The 17,218-nt window shown below is 34.3% G+C and overlaps 1 protein-coding gene across 6 annotated transcripts in view; it reads right to left on the bottom strand.

Moving 5' to 3' along the window:
• The window catches only part of LOC150081248 (phosphatidylinositol-binding clathrin assembly protein LAP-like), a 325,729-nt gene that overhangs the window by 158,167 nt on the left and 150,344 nt on the right, over positions 1–17,218 (bottom strand). For 4 of the 6 annotated variants that reach the window (XM_090379536.1, XM_090379532.1, XM_090379535.1 and 1 more), the window contains exons 7-11: positions 16,695–16,806; positions 16,185–16,291; positions 9,136–9,177; positions 8,490–8,534; positions 3,985–4,070 (exon numbers count right to left, since the gene is read on the bottom strand). In XM_090379536.1, coding sequence (XP_090235662.1) covers positions 3,985–4,070; positions 8,490–8,534; positions 9,136–9,177; positions 16,185–16,291; positions 16,695–16,806 — 392 coding nt within the window. The remainder of the gene's footprint in view (positions 1–3,984; positions 4,071–8,489; positions 8,535–9,135; positions 9,178–16,184; positions 16,292–16,694; positions 16,807–17,218) is intronic. The other 2 variants (XM_090379537.1, XM_090379533.1) reach the window with 1 other exon arrangement.

The raw sequence follows: 17,218 nt of genomic DNA on the forward strand, positions 1-17,218 counted from the left end.
ATTCAAATTGAGGAAGGACGGATGTCGGATAGATGTGCGGAAATTTGCCTTTGGCCAGCGGGTGGTTGGTTGGTGGAACCGACTTCCATCACTTGTTGTTGAAGTTGATAGCCTAAACAAATTTAAAGCTCAACTGGACAGGTATTTCGAACGAACGGAGGGGTGAAATGGGAGTGGGTTTTTTTTTTTTTTTGGCTGATGCTGAATAAGCTTGCTTTCTTGCATCATATGCCTCTGCTAATGCTATAATAATAAATATTATAAAAAATTATTTTTATTACGTAAGTATTTTATAACGATTAAAATTACCCGATTATTTGTTGTATTTGGTAATGTTTTGTTTACAAATGTGTGTTCAATCTTGGGTGGTCAGCACGTAACCCTACTTTTCCCATAGGGCCTGTTTATATTGCACGAGGGTTTCTAGGAACACAACTATCGTGCTATACGAGGACTGACTGTATAATGAAAAGCATTAAGAAACTGATTATATTGAAAATATAATTAATCATATAATTCATAAGTCCTTTCTTCTTCTTCCCTTTTGAATAGCAATTCTGAAACTCTTGAGATGAGTGTAAGCCTTACTTTGACCCCTATTATCAGATAAATGCATCTATATTATCCCTGTCTAAGAAATAAGTGAACTCGTACACCAACCATTAGATGAATTTTACTGTAACTAAAATTTTACAAATATCAAAAAAACAAATTATATAATTTACAATAAACTGATGGCTGTATATTACAGAATATTAAAACTATAATAAAATCATTTACTATAAAATATGCTAAAATTTTAGCAAATATGCTAAAATATTAGCATATTTTATAGTAAATGATTTTATTATAGTTTTAACATTCTGTAATATACAGCCATCAGTTTATTGTAAATTATATAATTTTTTTTGATATTTGTAAAATTTTAGTTACAGTAAAATTCATCTAATGGTTGGTGTACGAGTTCACTTATTTCTTAGACATGAATTTTCCCAACCTCAGAGGCCTCTTTCAGGATATTATCCCTGCCCCTTTTCAACTAGCAGTTTCCCTGAACCCTGAACAAATCCTCAATGATACTGAGTCACAAATTAAATAATTTAAAACTAAACTACACTACCAAATTAACCAGTTATATTGTGTGGGAGTTTAGCTTGCTTATTGTAGTATTTTTTAAACAATAAAACTCACCTGATAACAATTCAGTTTAATTAATATTATTCATATTTCACATTGCATTAATTCACTTTAAAACGCTTTATTGTATTTCACGACATACATAATTACCTACTGCAGCATATGACAACATGCATTAATTAGTTATCCATTTGGAAAATAAATGTTGAGGAACACCCTCTAGATAGCATCCAAACAGTTCCAGAGCATTTTGGATAAATGCGAGATTAGTCTTCAGTTTTTCAATTTCTAAAAGTGAGCAGGTATGAATGTCCTTAAGGTAAAATGCAACACTAAATCGAGAAATTATGATTTCTCTGTTCTTTGCCTGGAAATCACATGCAAAGAAAGAGAGCAACCTTCAAAATGCCACAAATTATTCGTGCAACTTGTTGCATGAATGGTAATGTTCTAGCAGTCTTGGTACTGTAGTTACAGTTTTACTATTATAAGTGAGTTACAAAAACACTGGCATTATCTACTAGTAACACTTTTTTTTCCTTTTAATCCCCATGGCAAGGTTCACCCTTAAGAGAAAATTCTGGTAGGTAGTAAGTATATCATGAATGGCCTTTTATCCAAACTGAAAAGACCACTCTGAGAAGTCTCCAATTCTTAAAATAATCCAGCTAGCTGTTTTATGCTTTAAAATTTGCATAGGTTTTTGTTTCCTAAGCAATAGCCTATTAAAATGAATGGCTTTGTCCTATTAGCTGTTTCAGGTAATAGGATAAGAATAATAAAATTAATAGTAAGGAAAAAAGGAAGAGTGCAGTAGTCAAGCTCCAAGTTCATAATTACTCCTAGTTCCTACTAGGAATTGCTGCAGAAAAAAAAATTCAAATTTAATAACTACTGTTTCCTTCTATAAATAAATTAGAATTAAAAAACTAAATTTGTTAATTAAAACCAAGAATTGATTGATAAATAGGGTATTACATTAATGGCTAATATTTCTGTCAAAATCAGAGTTTAGCAACTAAAAATAAAATGCACTGATATCTAAACTTCATACTCTCAATAAAAAAAAAACCTGTTTATAAATTTGACATAACCACAAAGTCAGGAGTTCACGCAAAACAGAGAATAAAGAACATCACCATATTTAGTAATTAATCAGGCTTGAATCACAATCACTGAAGTGCCATGCCCTCAATCTTGACAGGTTCACAAATCACTGTCATTGTCTACTATAGTACAAACTGCAGCATGAAATCAAGATGGCAGTAATACTAGGTATTACTCGAAAGGCTCATCTGAGCTAAGGAATATTAAGGCGATATGATTTTGATGCTTGCAATTTTCCAAATTTGGAAAATTGCCTTTTCAAAATCTGCTAAAGAAATTTAACTCATATGAAGGTTTTTTTTGTTATAAAGGAAAAAAATTGATTTAGATTAACAGTCACTAATAGGTAAATGTAAACTATCACTGTCAATATTTCTGCTTGTATTATAAACTTCATTATAATAATTAATAACATGCAGAATGAAATCTGATCTAAAATAGATATTCAAATCTTTATTTATGGTATAATGTTCAGAACATTAATTTTGGCAAAGTATATTTTAAATTATGAGCTATAATACTGTATCTTAAAGTTAAGAGCTATATTTTTATGAATAAATCTGAATTATTTTGCTCAAATTAATGTAATTAAATTTCTAAACACAAACACTTTGACATCAACCCATCTATTTAGCTCAGATTTCATATCATTTCATTCTGCATTAACTTGAAGCTTATAATGTAAGCAGAAATAGTGACTAGTGACAGTGACTTACATTTATCTATTATGTGACTTTAACCGAAATGAATTTTCCCTTTATATAAAAAAGAGTAATTCATGTATTAGTATTTTATTTTCTTTAGCATCTCTGGAAAAGTTTTCCAAATTTGGAAAAGAGCATCTTATTTTAATTGTAAATATCAATATCTCATTGTCTTAATATTCCTTAGCCCATACAAGCCTTTCAAGTAATGCCTACTATTGCCACCATCTTGATTTCATGCCACCGCCTGTACGAGTAAATGGTTCTGTCCAATGCATTATAAATATGAAGTCTTCCAAATGTCACTTTGATTCAATTTTTCAAATACTTACCTTCCCAACAATGATGTACCAATCAGCACTAAAACAGCTATTTTGAAAGTGGCAAAACTAATTGGAAAATAGTCATTTAATAGCCTAGTTAATCTTTGCTGTTATGTTATTAGTGCATCTCACACTGAGGCTTACAGCCAAAGTGTGAATGCAGATTTTAAATGTATGAAGTTTAGAGCCATAAGCATGTTGTGCATTCTTTTACTAGTAATAGAAGTTAACTTTACATTCAAACAGATCAATGAGAGTTCAACTAACAAATAGTGTATTGTGTTGCATTTGAATTTTACTCTTGACACACAAACTTTAAAGCTTAATAGATTGATGCTTTCCTCATGGTACTGTAACGGGGGGTGTTCAGTGGTCTATTTGGAACAATTAGCTTAAGAGCAGGTCATATGAATAATGCAGGAAAGAAAGAAATCAACAAGGGAATTATGCAAGTGATAAAACATCTTAAAGTATATGTTAATGCTGGAAAATCTAATATGCAGGATTGTTTTTAAACAGAAAAAAACATCTTATGAACATTGCAGGATGGGAAATTTTGCACAAGAAACATTAGCCAGGAATGCTTCGAGTTTTACCAAAATTGTCTTCAAAAAAGATGTTTAATTTAACTGCTTAAACTCAGAACTGCAAGCAACTACACTAAGTGCTGATGATCTATTAATCAGAAAAAACAATTTTGCAGCTTGCAATACCTTGTTGAAGTGCTGTTCTGTGGTCCTTTCCTTCCTTCTAAGGAGGCTAAGTGTTGTTCTAAGGCATCCAAAAGGCTGCTTGGGGCCTAATAAATATAAGAGTGCCTTGCCTATTAAGTTAATAAAACTACTATTGCAGTAACATCGTAGTGCACTATACAATACAATAAACACATCAACCATAAACAATGTTTGCACAGGGAAACCTTACAAAGTAATTTATCTAAAAAGTTATTACTGTTCTTCAGTGAAAATAATAAATTGCATTAAAAAAGGAAATTACACAACTTAATTTAGGCATCTAACAAATAAACATTTAATTCTGGATGGAAATTCAGAAACAGAGCCAAAAAACATTTTTGTATTATCAGAAATAAGTTATTACATTAACTTAGACTATTCAAAGAATATTCTAATTAAAACTTAGAACTAAACTATTAAAACTAATTAAGTTGTTTCTCAATAGCTACATTAAAAATGAATTTATGATTGATATTTATTACTGCAAAAAGATTATTATTAATACAAGTTCACTTTGTTCTTTGAAGATATTTTTTGGCTGAGCTAAAACATGCTTTCATGAAAGCTTTTATTACTGGCTGCCAAAAAACAAAGAAAAAAATATATATAAAATTAGAAAGATTTGATTTATTTACTTTAAATATTTAACTAACCCAATAGTATTTAAGCTTCTCTGTTGATGCACCCTTTACAATTTTTAATGAATATTATATTCATTTTTTTCCCTATATAATTCATTCTCTAAAGTACATTTCAGAGAATACCCAATTATAACAATGACTGATGAATTTACACAAACATGCAATTAATGCAAATAAATTTAATGTACAGATATTAGAAAGTTTATAAATATGCAAATAATTGTGGTTTTATGATTTTGTAATGTGGTTTTATAAATTTTGTTTGCTCAGATAGCAAACAAACTGAATGAGTATTTTGCATCTGCATTCACACATGAGGAGTTATTAAGGTTTGAAAATGGCAGAAGGTTATCAAATTGTAGCAGGGTGCTTAATGATTTTGTAATAACTGAGAGCAAAGTGGAGGAGAAATTGTTGAAGTTATACATAAGGCACCTGGGGTGGATGGGATCTATCCAGTTATATTAAAGGAGGTGGCAAAGCAACTAAGCAAACCCTTAGCCATAATTATGAGAGCATCATTGGACTCAGGGGAGGTCCCCACTGACTGGAGATGTGCAAATGTATCCCCAATTCACAAAGGGGGATCGAAGGGTGACACGAGTAATTACAGACCAGTTAGTTTAACTTCTGTTCCGGGTAAAATAATGGAGTCACTGGTTAAAGATGCATTGCAGGATCATCTAAACAAGACTGCAGCAATAATTCAGATGCAGCATGGGTTTGTTAAGGGAAAGACTTGTCTGACAAATTTGATAGGATATTATGATGTGGTTACAAAGGAACTGGATGCAAAAAATAATTTTGATATCATATATTTGGATTTCAGGAAAGCTTTTGACACTGTTGCGCATGGAAGACTATTGTACAAATTGGAGCAGAATGGTATTAAGGGTAAGTTGCTACAATGGATAAAAGGATGGTTAAGTGGGAGAAGACAGAGGGTGGTAATCAATGGGTGCTGCTCTTTTTGGACTAAAGTTATTAGTGGAGTCCCACAGAGTTTGGTGTTTGGTCCTCTGTTTTGTATATTTATCAATGATATTGATGAAGGTATATATATCAGGCTTAGTGTCAAAGTTTGCAGATGATACACAGGTTGGCAGGGTTGTTAATGACAGTAATGGCAGTGTGCCACTGCAACAGGATCTAGATAATTTGGGCAGATGGGCTAAGTGGCAACTGAAGTTTAACCTTGACAAATGCAAAGTACTGTATATAGGTACAAGTAACCCCAGAGAAACTGGGTGGTACTACACTTAAGGCAGTAGAAAATGAAAAAGACCTGGGAGTAATTGTGCAGACAGATATGAAGTTTTCTGAGCAATGCAGACAGGCTGCCAGGGCAGGTCATGGGGTTTTGTCAATGATATATAGGAATTTTGCTATCAGGGAAAAGGAGGCAATTGTCCCTCTGTATAAGGCAATGGTCAGGCCACACCTTGAGTACTGCATACAGGTCTGGAGGCCTCATTTTAGGAAGGATGTAGATTTGCTTGAGCATGTACAGAGAAGGGCAACAAGATTGGTGAGGGGAATGAAGGGATCCTCTTACCAAGAGAGGCTTAAGTCCTGCAAATTGCAGTGGCTGGAGACTAGGCACCTGCACAGTGATCTGATTGAGGTGTATAAGGCCTTGAATGGGTTGAGCATGCTGAATTCAGATGGGATCCTTCCACTTGTTCAGATTACGAACCTAAGGGAGCATAAATTCAAATTAAGAAAAGACAGATGTAGAATAGATGTTTGGAAATTTGCCTTTAGCCAGAGGATGGTTAATTGCTGGAACAAACTTCCATCTGTCGTTGTGGAAGTTGATAGGTTAAATAAATTTAAGGATGAATTAGACAGGCATTTGGAGGGAATGGTGTGATTTTTTTTTTTTTTTTTTTTGGCTGATGCTGCATAAGCTCATTAGCTTGCTTTCTTGCATCACATGCCACTACTACAAGGTACACAGATAAGAAATTCATATTATAGAGGGGGGAGCAATTAAAATTCCTATACTCTGAGGCCTCTGTCTACCAACAGAATGCACTCAAATTGTGAATCTAAATGCTTTTTACCACCTTAGAGATGAATTTTTCATTAGCTAACTAATCCTCAGATATTTTTGAAATAATGAAAGTTAGCACATAAATGGACTGGAATAACTGGTTTGTGTGGGAATACAGTTTCATAACAATGGCATAGCACCAGCACTCAGAACAGTTGCCACTTAAAGTCATTGACATGTTCACACTGAAACTAATAAGAAACTCATCAAAATAGACAAGCAAAATCAAATGATGCAAGAAAGCAAGCTTATATAGCCACCCCCTCCCCCAAGAATTTGTCTAGTTCTTCCTTGAATTTATTTAAACCATCCACTTCTACAACAAATGGAAACCTATTCCAACAATCAACCACTCACTCGCTGAAGGTAAACTTCTGCACATCTATTCTACAACTGTCTTTCCTCAATTTGAATTTATGCCACCTCAAATGCATCTGAGCAAGCAGAAGAATCCCATCAGCATTGAGCTTGCTCAAACCCTTCCAAGGCCTTAAACACCTCAATCAGATCACCCCACAAGGTGTCTAGTCTCCAGACACCACAATGCAGAACTGAAGCCTTTCTAGGTAAGAGCATCCTTTTGTTCTCACAAATCTGGTTGCCCTTCTGCACACCCACTGCAGCAGATCCTTCCTAAAGGAAGGCTTGTTTGTTTGTTTGTTATTTGGTTTTTAGGAGCATTAGCAACTAAGGCCATACTGCTCCGGGATATGTGGTGGTCATTCCCTGACCTTTCCGCATCCTCCGTATTTGGTGGTGACGGGCTCTAACCCCGGTCTAATCAAGAAGCGTGTGCTACGCACTGCTGCTCCTTCCCACCTGACTACGGAGGCACCACTAAAGGAAGGGCTCCAGACTTGTATACAATAGTCTAGATGTGGCCTAACCATGGCCTTATACAAAGTGATAATGACCTTATCCCTACTAGCAAAGTTTCTGTATATCACTGACAAAAGCCCATAAGCTGTTCTGGCAGCATGTCTGCACTGAATGAAATTCTGTGATTTTTGAAAAAAAAAACTTGACATGGTGTAAACAACTTTTGAAAAAAAGAATATAAACAGAATATTTATTATTTACTTCAGGTTAAAGCAAACTGATGTAAGAGGGGAATATCCCTGATATGGACTATCATGTCAAAGTACAAAATTTTAAAATTCTTATACTGAAGTCAGCATCCTAGAAGTATACTTGAATTCTCAATAATGCTATTAATTGAAAGTTACAGGGTTCAAATACCCATGGACACAGGTGTTTAAAAACCCCATTCAATCCAATCTGGGCAAATTTAATTCAAAAGTCCGTAAGAATAATACCATTAATTAGGAAAGATTCAGCCATATTTAGGGATATTATTGCATGGCCATAATACACATACTGAATTATTACAAATTAGCATGTTATACACATTACCTACAAACACAATTCTAAGTGTTTTTTTTTTTTTTAGGATGGGGCTGCTAAATTAATAATATCACGTGGAAATGAAAGTTGTCTGCTTTAAAAACTACACATAATAAAATAAGGTACAAAAAAATTATAAATTATCAGTTTTCTTAATTATTTATTAAAACTGAGGATAACAAAAAAAACTGATAAAAACAATCTTCAATATTAACAAACAGTTAATATTGAAGAAAAAGAAAAGTTTCAAAAAGCACTTAAAATAGCAAAAAGAAAAAGTTACCATTCTTATGAATGGTGTTGAAGAGAAATAAAAAGGCAGCAAAAAATGTAAAATAATAGCATAGGAAAAACTAAATAAGCAAAATAAATCTTTAACTCACTTTGCTCAGGCCAAACAAAGGTAGGGTTCTACAAATCTGGGATAGCTGAATAAGGAGTAAAAAAACACATTCACAGACATGGGTATTCAAGTGACTGCTGACACTCAGGAGTAATGTTAAATTAATTTAATGATTGTGAGATCACTTAAAATTTAAGTTGTAGTGACAGAACATTTTTTATTTCTGTGGCAACTACAGAAATAAAATAAAAAAAAATAAAATAATAACAATAAGATTCTCTGGAAGTCAAGAATATAAAACTTACAACTCATTACAGATATGAACCTTGGATACAAATCCCAAGTAATGGATTCTTCTTGTGCATAAGAAAGAAAAATCCACTCTTGAAAAATTTCTACAGATATAATACTAATTAAGCTCATTGTAAACAATTCATTTATCAATGACACTAATAACACTGCAGTGAATGATGTTAAAAAGTAAATCAATGTTTCAGTAACATTGATTACACAACTGTCCAAAATATAACATAATAAAAAGAAAAGGAGATAACTAATACATTTTCTTATAACAACCCTTAGGTGAAGATCTCTATGGGACACTGTAAACTAAAAAATTAGCATGCAAACTAAATATAGATCAAGAGTAAAAAACTGCAAAGAAAGTAATAAAAGAAAAAACTTACCTTTGTTAGATCTGGAATATCACCCTTGTCTATACCAACATTCTGTAAAAAAAAAAAAAAAAAAAAAAAAAAAAAAAAAATTGTACCTTTAAGTTCATGAATTAGAATGGTTTAAATAAACATTTTCGGAAGTGATTCGTGCTTAATAAAATGTTCTGGAACAACTATTGACATTTAATGCCATTACATTTCTTTAATTCTTTATTTACAAAGAATTACAAAAGAATAAAGAAGGTGACCTCAAAACAGAATTATTTTAGGGTACTTTAAAAAAAAAAAAAAAAAAGTAGAATAGATAATCAATGACATTCAAATACAGCAAAACTATCAGTCATTCAGAATGAGCAAAATTTATATAGTACATGCTGTTTATCTGCCAGAACACTATGTAAATGTTAATCCTGAATTGTTGATCCAGCAGGTAGTCATTACTTTTGACTTAAGTCAGGTATGAGGGTCTCAAACACAAATCTTAGCCAAGGTTCTGAACATTCCCACAAATTTGAGAAGAATGGCCAACTTATTTAGGGTATATATATATTAAGAAAATTCTACTTTACTCCTACTGACATAAAAAAAGCATCATTAAGATAAAATTCTTCCTTTACTAACAACAAGGCAAGAATGGCAAAAACCTACTATAACAACAGATGTATTATTGGACAGAAGAGTAATTTTCATGAGTACAAATCTAGGGATGATGTGGATTCAGCTTACTTTCCACAAGCACCATTTCATTATCCAAAAAGTAACTGACCTTCTCAGATGCTAGTTATTAATGTGGATTTAATGGCTATCGAAGTATTGGAGGCATAAGAAAGTTGAGGGGGAAAATGTACAGTTGAAGATTTTTTTTGATTATGCCTAAATTCAACACTAACATTTATATCTGAGCTCCAAGAATGATTTTAGTAGTTTTAACCTTAATTTATCTGACCTAGAAAGTTCAGGTTTTGGTCAAGGATTATTGGCTCTTTGGACATAGAGCAGCCACATTATTGATCTTCATGTTGAAGATTTCAGCATGAACACTAGTTCAGAGGAGTTTACAATTAATCACTGACAATGAATACAACTGTATTTAGCAGTCATGAGCCATTTGCTAAATACAGATCATGATCTGCTTTCAAATGCATGTGCTTCTGCACTCTCATACTTGATTACTGATTTCAGTTGCCAATATGATGATCTTGTATTAGGTATTAAATTCCAAGGCCCTTTAGATAATCAGAAATTTGACACTGTCAAAACAGCCCTTTTAAAATCACCTTAAATTTCAGCTGAAAGCAAACACTGAAAAAATTAGATCTGAAGGGTCTAGAGCATCTTCCATGGGAAAGACTAGTTGAGATATTATGAAGGAATTGCAATGCAAGAAATAGAATGTGCTAACCAGCATTTGTTAAAGTATTTTGCTATGCCACTCTGAATTGGAAAGTAATCATCTAGAGCTGAGTGGCAGCAATAAATAGGTTTCCATACCTATTTTCTGTCAAAAATGGTTAAAGGTTTTGGTTAGTCAGTTGTACAAACATCTGCTTGTAAGCAAATATTTGAACAGTTAATGAGAAGTAATAACTTCCTAAAAATCTTCACCATCACAGTAATTTTTTTTATTATTTATTTTTTTTTATGAAAACCCCAAACAAGAGGTATTAGGACCTATAGTACTTAGTACTGTGCTTGGGTTGGAGGTTGAGAAGACGACAAAAGGTATTTGTTGACATTAGACTAACTTCTGTAGACTGTAATTTTCGAGAAATACAGTACGAAGGAATGTTGTTCCAGAAAACAGCAGTTGAATGAATAAACAAAGATGAAAAGTTGGTTCTGCGAGTTTGAAGTTGGACAGTAAACGGATGTTGGTTGATAGTGGCACGTGTTCGGACTGTTTTAAAAGAGCAGGAATTAAAGAAGTCAATTCAGAAGAACAATGCCCACAGAAGTATCTGTAGAAAAGGCATGCACAGCAGAAACAGTAAGTCTATGAGACAGTGGGTGGAGAGACTCGGTTAGAGAAAAGTCATAAGTTAACCTAACTGATCTCTTCTGAATGGAATCTAGAAGCCTGAGAGGTTTTAGAGGCACTGTCACAGATGTGAGAACAATATTCCATGGTAGGACAGATCTGCAATTTGTACAGAGTGAACAGCTGTTTGGAATAAAAGTAATACCGAGAGCAAAAGAAGTTTAGATGCAGAGGAAGCAATATTTGAAATGTGCTTGTGCCAAGAGATATCAACTTGCCTAGAAATCAGTGCCACCAAAGATAAGCAGAGGAGCAGAAGAATTCTAAGTTGTCTTTGCCCCACTGGAGAATTGCCTGGAGTTCAGCATTTAAGGAATTTGTAGCAGATATTTCAGAAGTTGAAGCTGATTGAGCAAGGCAAGCTTTCTCAAAATGGAAAGTGGAATGCAATATGCTCTCATCGGCAAAACTACGGATAAGATTTCCAGTCAACGGAAGGTCATTAATATATAAGAGGAAAATAGTGGGGGAAAGAACTGAACCTTGGGTGGGCCACCAGAATTAGTGGAGAAGTTGGAAGGTAGAGCCATCTACATCACCCTCAGTGAGTGATCAGACAGAAAACTGGACAAGCAATTACAAAAAACAGTTGGCAAACCATAAAATGGAAGCTTGTTTAGAAGACCATTATGCCAAACACAATCGAAAGCCTTTGAGATGACAAGAGCAACTGCTTGTGTTTCACTGAATTTGTCCATAAATGTGTAACATAGCCAGAATCTCACCAAACTGGCAGGATCCATACTGCCAGTTTGGTGAGATTCATCCCATTTTTCTTCCAACTCATGTATTAATGATCTTGGTAAAACAGCTCCCACCATTCCCAACAAGCTCCATTCAATGCTTCCTGTGGTCGTCCTTCAAAAGGATGTCAGAAGGATTTTGACGAATCTTGATGCTAAGAAAGCTGCAGGTCCCGATGGTATTTCTCCACTTGTTCTCAAACCTGTGCTCCTGATCTTACTCCTATTCTTTGCAGCCTATTTTCACTTTCTTATTCCAAAAGATATTTTTCCTTCTGCTTGGAAATTTGCTCATATCCAGCCAGTTCCTAAAAAGGGTGACAAATCCCTCCCATCCAATTATAGTCTCATTGCAATTAATTCTACTCTTTCTAAAGTAATGGAGAAATCAATTAACCACCAACTCTTAAACTACCTAGAAACCTTCCGTCTGATCAAAGATCGCCAGTATGGATTCCGTCAGTGTCAATCCACTGGTGATATTCTGGCTTGTGTTTCCCATTTATGGACTAATTCAATTGAAAGTTTTGGTGAAACAACTAGTTGCTCTTGACATCTCAAAAGCTTACGATCATGTTTGGCATAAAGGTCTTCTAAACAAGCTTCCATCTCATGGTTTGTCAACTGTTTTTAGTAATTGGTTATCCAGTTTTCTCTCTGATCGCTCACTGAGGGCGATGGTAGATGGCTGTCTTCTAACTTCTCCACTAATGCCGGTGTCCCCCAAGGTTCAGTTCTTTCCCCCACTCTTTTCCTCTTGTATATCAATGACCTTCTTCCATTGACTGGAAATCCTATCCATAGTTTTGCCGATGATAGCACATTGCATTTCACTTTCCATTTTGAGAAACCTTACCCCTCCATCAGCTTCAACTTTTCGAAAATCTGCTACCAATTTCTTAAATGCCGATCTTCAGGTAATTCTCCAGTGGGGCAAAGACAACTTAGTTGATTTCAACCCATCTAAAACTCAGTCTTGTCTTATATCTCACAAAAAGGATTCTTCTGCTCCTATGCTTATCTTTAGTGACACTCCGATTTCTAGGCAAAATGATCTCTTTTAGGGATTACCCTGACTACTAATCTCTCTTGGCACAAGCACATTACAAATATTGCTTCCTCTGCATCTAAAAAATTGTTTTCTCTTTTGCTATTGGCGTTACTTTTCTTCCAAACAGCTGCTCACCCTGTATAAATCGCAAATCCACCCTGCCATGGAATATTGTTCCCACATCTGGGGTGGTGCCCCCAAAACCTATCAGGCTTCTTGATTCCATTCAGAAGAGGGTAGTTAGGTTAATTAATGATTCATCTCTAACAGAGTCTCTCCACTTGCTGTCTCATAGATGTACTGTTTCTGCTGCATGCCTCTTCTACAGATACTTCCGTGGGCACTGTTCTTCCGAATTGGCTTCTATAATTCCCGCTCTTTCAAAACAGTCCAAAACACGTGCCGCCACCAGCCAACATCCATTTACTGTCCAACTTCACACTCACAGAACCAACTTTTAATCTTTCTCGTTTATTCATTCAACTGCCGTTTCCTGGAACAACCTTCCTTCATACGTATTTCCTGAAAATTACAGTCTACAGAAGTTCAAGTCCAATGTCAACAAATATCTTCTTTCATCTTCTCAATCTCCAACCCAAGCACGGTACTAAGTACTATAGATTCTAATACCTCTCATGTTTGGGGCTTACATAAAAAAAATTTAGCAGTCAGGGGTTTGAACTCTGATCTACTCAAAGACTATGTGCTACTGAAATTCCACTCCTGACCACTCAGCTACAGAGGCCTTATTGTTTGTTTGGTTTTTAGGAGCATTAGCAACTAAGGCCATATTGCTCCGGGGATATGCGGTGGTCATTCACTGACCTTTCAGACATCCTACATATTTGGTGGTCATGGGTTCGAACCTCAGTCTAATCAAGAAGCATGTGCTACGCACTGCTGCTCCTGCCCACCTGGCTACAGAGGCACCAAGGCCTTCTTAATTTAGGAGTATTATTTCACCAAATAAAGTATCTCTGTAGACATATTTTTGCTGAGAAAACTTTCTGTAAAGCAGTAAAGATATTTTATAGCTGCTCAATTTTCAACTGTCTATGCTCTTTAGTGTAAGTAGCATAGACTTGGAGTGTTGCCACCTATAGAAAGTTAAGTAGCCATAATTAATAACCTTCTTGATTTTGTTTAAATAGGACAGAATCCATGATAAATTAATTTCTGATGAAATGGACCTTGTGACTAATATATTTTTGCATTGCTATCTCAATAATTATTAAAATTCTCTCAGCAAATCTGATCATATTGTATGGTACTAATGAGCACACAGTCAGCTGTTTAAATCAAACTCCGTTCTAGTCAATTTCAAGCTGATTAAGCCTGGGATTGACCCCACTTAAGTTTTAGCATGTGTAGATTATCTCATTGATTGACTGAGGTGTATAAGGCCTTGAATGGGTTGAGCAAGCTGAATGCTGATGGGATTCTTCCTCTTGCTAAGATTAAGAACCTGAGGTGGACACATTTTCAAATTGAGGAAAGACAGTTGTAGAATAGATATGTGGAAATTTGCCTTTAGTCAGCAGGTAGTTGACTGGTGGAACAGACTACCATCTTTTGTTGTGGAAGTTGATAGACTAAATAAATTTAAGGCTGAGCTGGACAGGCATTCAGAACAAATGGAGGGGTGAAATGGGATTTTTTTTTTGGCTGATGCTGCATAAGCTTGCTTTCTTGCATTGTATGCCCTACTAATGCTAATGTACATATGTAATTTAAATTTTAATGTAAATTTTTTAAAAACAGCTCATTGTAGCCACAAGAGAACATACGGTACTTTTAATGAAGAATTATTATTATATAGACAAAAAGTTTTCTCAAATTATTTTCAAGAATGGAACATAACCTTGGGGGCTCACATCTGGTGAGTATGAGCTTGGCACACCCAGGGTCCTGAGCTGGATATCATCATTCTCTTTCTTGGTGACTCACTCTCAGGGGTAACTGAAATTTTTTTTGGCTGGTGCAGCAAAAGCCTCACGTATCCTTGCACCATATGGCAAATTACAATAATAATCACACATCTATATGAACTATCTATCAAGCTATGACAAACAGTTCACTACTTTTTTTCAAGTGTGCATTCAAGGGTTGTTGAGTGACATCATACAAGATGAAAAATCTTGCATAATTCAGGGGATACCTACTCCCTCTGCCTGAGATCAATTAACTGCAGCCCACTGAAGAGACCAAGAATTATTCCAGTCTTAACTGTTCCAAGTTCCTCCATCCACCACTCCAAATGAGTTACAAAACCACTATGCAGTCACAAACCACTATCCCAAAAATACATTAACATAAATGGGGGGAAAAAAAAAAACACCTCTCCAACACTGGATGCATAACTGTCAGTTAACTTTCAAGAAAATAACATGAAGGGAGGTTGTAGTTCCAAAGATGGAAGATGAATTGATAAAGAGATGTCTGTTAGATGCAGAAACACTATTGTATAGTAGGATAAATTCTGGAAACATAGCATTAACAAACTTGCCAACCTTCAGAAATCTAATGTCAGAAGACAAAAGATCCTGCTTTAACAGAAAAATTCCAGAACCACACTGTCTGAATGGCATTCCCAGGCATTTCTTTCAAGTTAATGATGACTAATGAATAAATCTAGTTTGTTGCAACTGGTAAATTGCTCACGTTGCCATGAAATGCAATAATCATTTCAAAAGTGTCTGCTTTTTACTCCTTTGTGATTCCACTCAGTTAAATAGCAATGGCCATTTAAAATCTTTGTTTCATGACCTAGTTGAAGCTGACAACAGCTCACCATGGCAACTTAGTCAACCAACTACAGCAGTCACAGCAACAACAAATTCAAATAACCTAATTATCTTAACAACAAACAAACAGTTCAACCAGGGTTCAACCCCAAGTAGGATTGAACCCTTGTTGAACTTCATTTTTAAAACAATGGAGCAAGGTATATTAATACAAACATTTATAAATGTTTTATAGCTGGACTTTGAAATATGCAAAGCAACATCCCAGTAACTAATGAAGAATGACAAACAGTACAAGTATAAATTCAAATAGGGAAATTAAATTATTAAATTTATATCAACTATAATGAGAAAACAATGGTGCAAATGTTTGTACTCTAAAGAATAAAGTTATTTTACAGTGGAATTCAAGTAGTCAATCTAAAGCAGAGAAATGATAACACTAAAAACTTATGAATCACAAACTATGAATAATAACATACCTCAGCTACTTTTAGGAATTCTGCTACCCTATCCATTCTAATCAAAAATTTCTTATAAATATCCAGTGCTTCTCGGCAGTGCTTCTTATTCATATCAAAATATTTCTCTAGAATGAAATCAGCCAAAGTTAGCAATCATCATCCAGTAAGTGGATTTTAAATCTATTTTAAACAGTTCACTGCATAATTTAATAAATACCACAGCACATGTTTGTAATTCAAAATTATTGAAGAACATCATTTCAATGTCAAATCAATGAAAGCTAATAAACTGTTCTTAAATCAATTAAAAAAAAAAAAAATTTTCCAACATTCACCAAAAATATTCTCTCTGAACTAATGCAGAGAAAAATCAATAGTAGTACATTCAGACCAAACCTATTATTACTGTTACTATTATAGAGTTGGTACTTTTTGGGTAAAGTGTTATTTTGAATATATCAATTAAACAGTAGTACAAAATGCACGAAAATGCACCTACTTAAAGTTTCATAAAGTAGGAATGCTTACCAAGAAGATTGATTATGCCATCATTATAACAAGCAAAAAGCCTTATAAGATCTCTAAATAGTAGCATGAAACAGGAGTTGACTACACCATTTGTGAGATCATTAGCTGTGCACTGAAAGCAAATAAAATCCATTACATATTTATTCATTTTAGCTATATCAATAAAGGATATCATAAACAAAATAAGTACATATTTTCCCATGTATAAGACGCACTTTTTTTCGAAAAATTTGGGGTCAAAAAACTGGGTGCGTCTTATACAGTGGTTGTAGATTTTTTTACTTGCATTTCCCACTTTTTCGCGCTTGTTGTCTTTGCACTTATTGTTTCGCACTTGTTACCGGTATATTAGGTTATTTTTTGCCACGTTCTGCCCAGAAATGGCTCAGAAAAGATTTTCGTACAGTGCTAAATTCAAGTTATGAGGAGTTGTATGAATTTTATGATGAATAAAACTTGAGTTCAATAACTTGATGTAATACATTTTTTTTTTCAAATTTCGGGCCCCAAAATTAAGGTGTGTC

This window comes from Mastigoproctus giganteus, chromosome 8 (assembly GCF_048544385.1).
Source record: "Mastigoproctus giganteus isolate SK-2022 chromosome 8, ASM4854438v1, whole genome shotgun sequence".
Taxonomy (NCBI): domain Eukaryota; kingdom Metazoa; phylum Arthropoda; class Arachnida; order Uropygi; family Thelyphonidae; genus Mastigoproctus; species Mastigoproctus giganteus.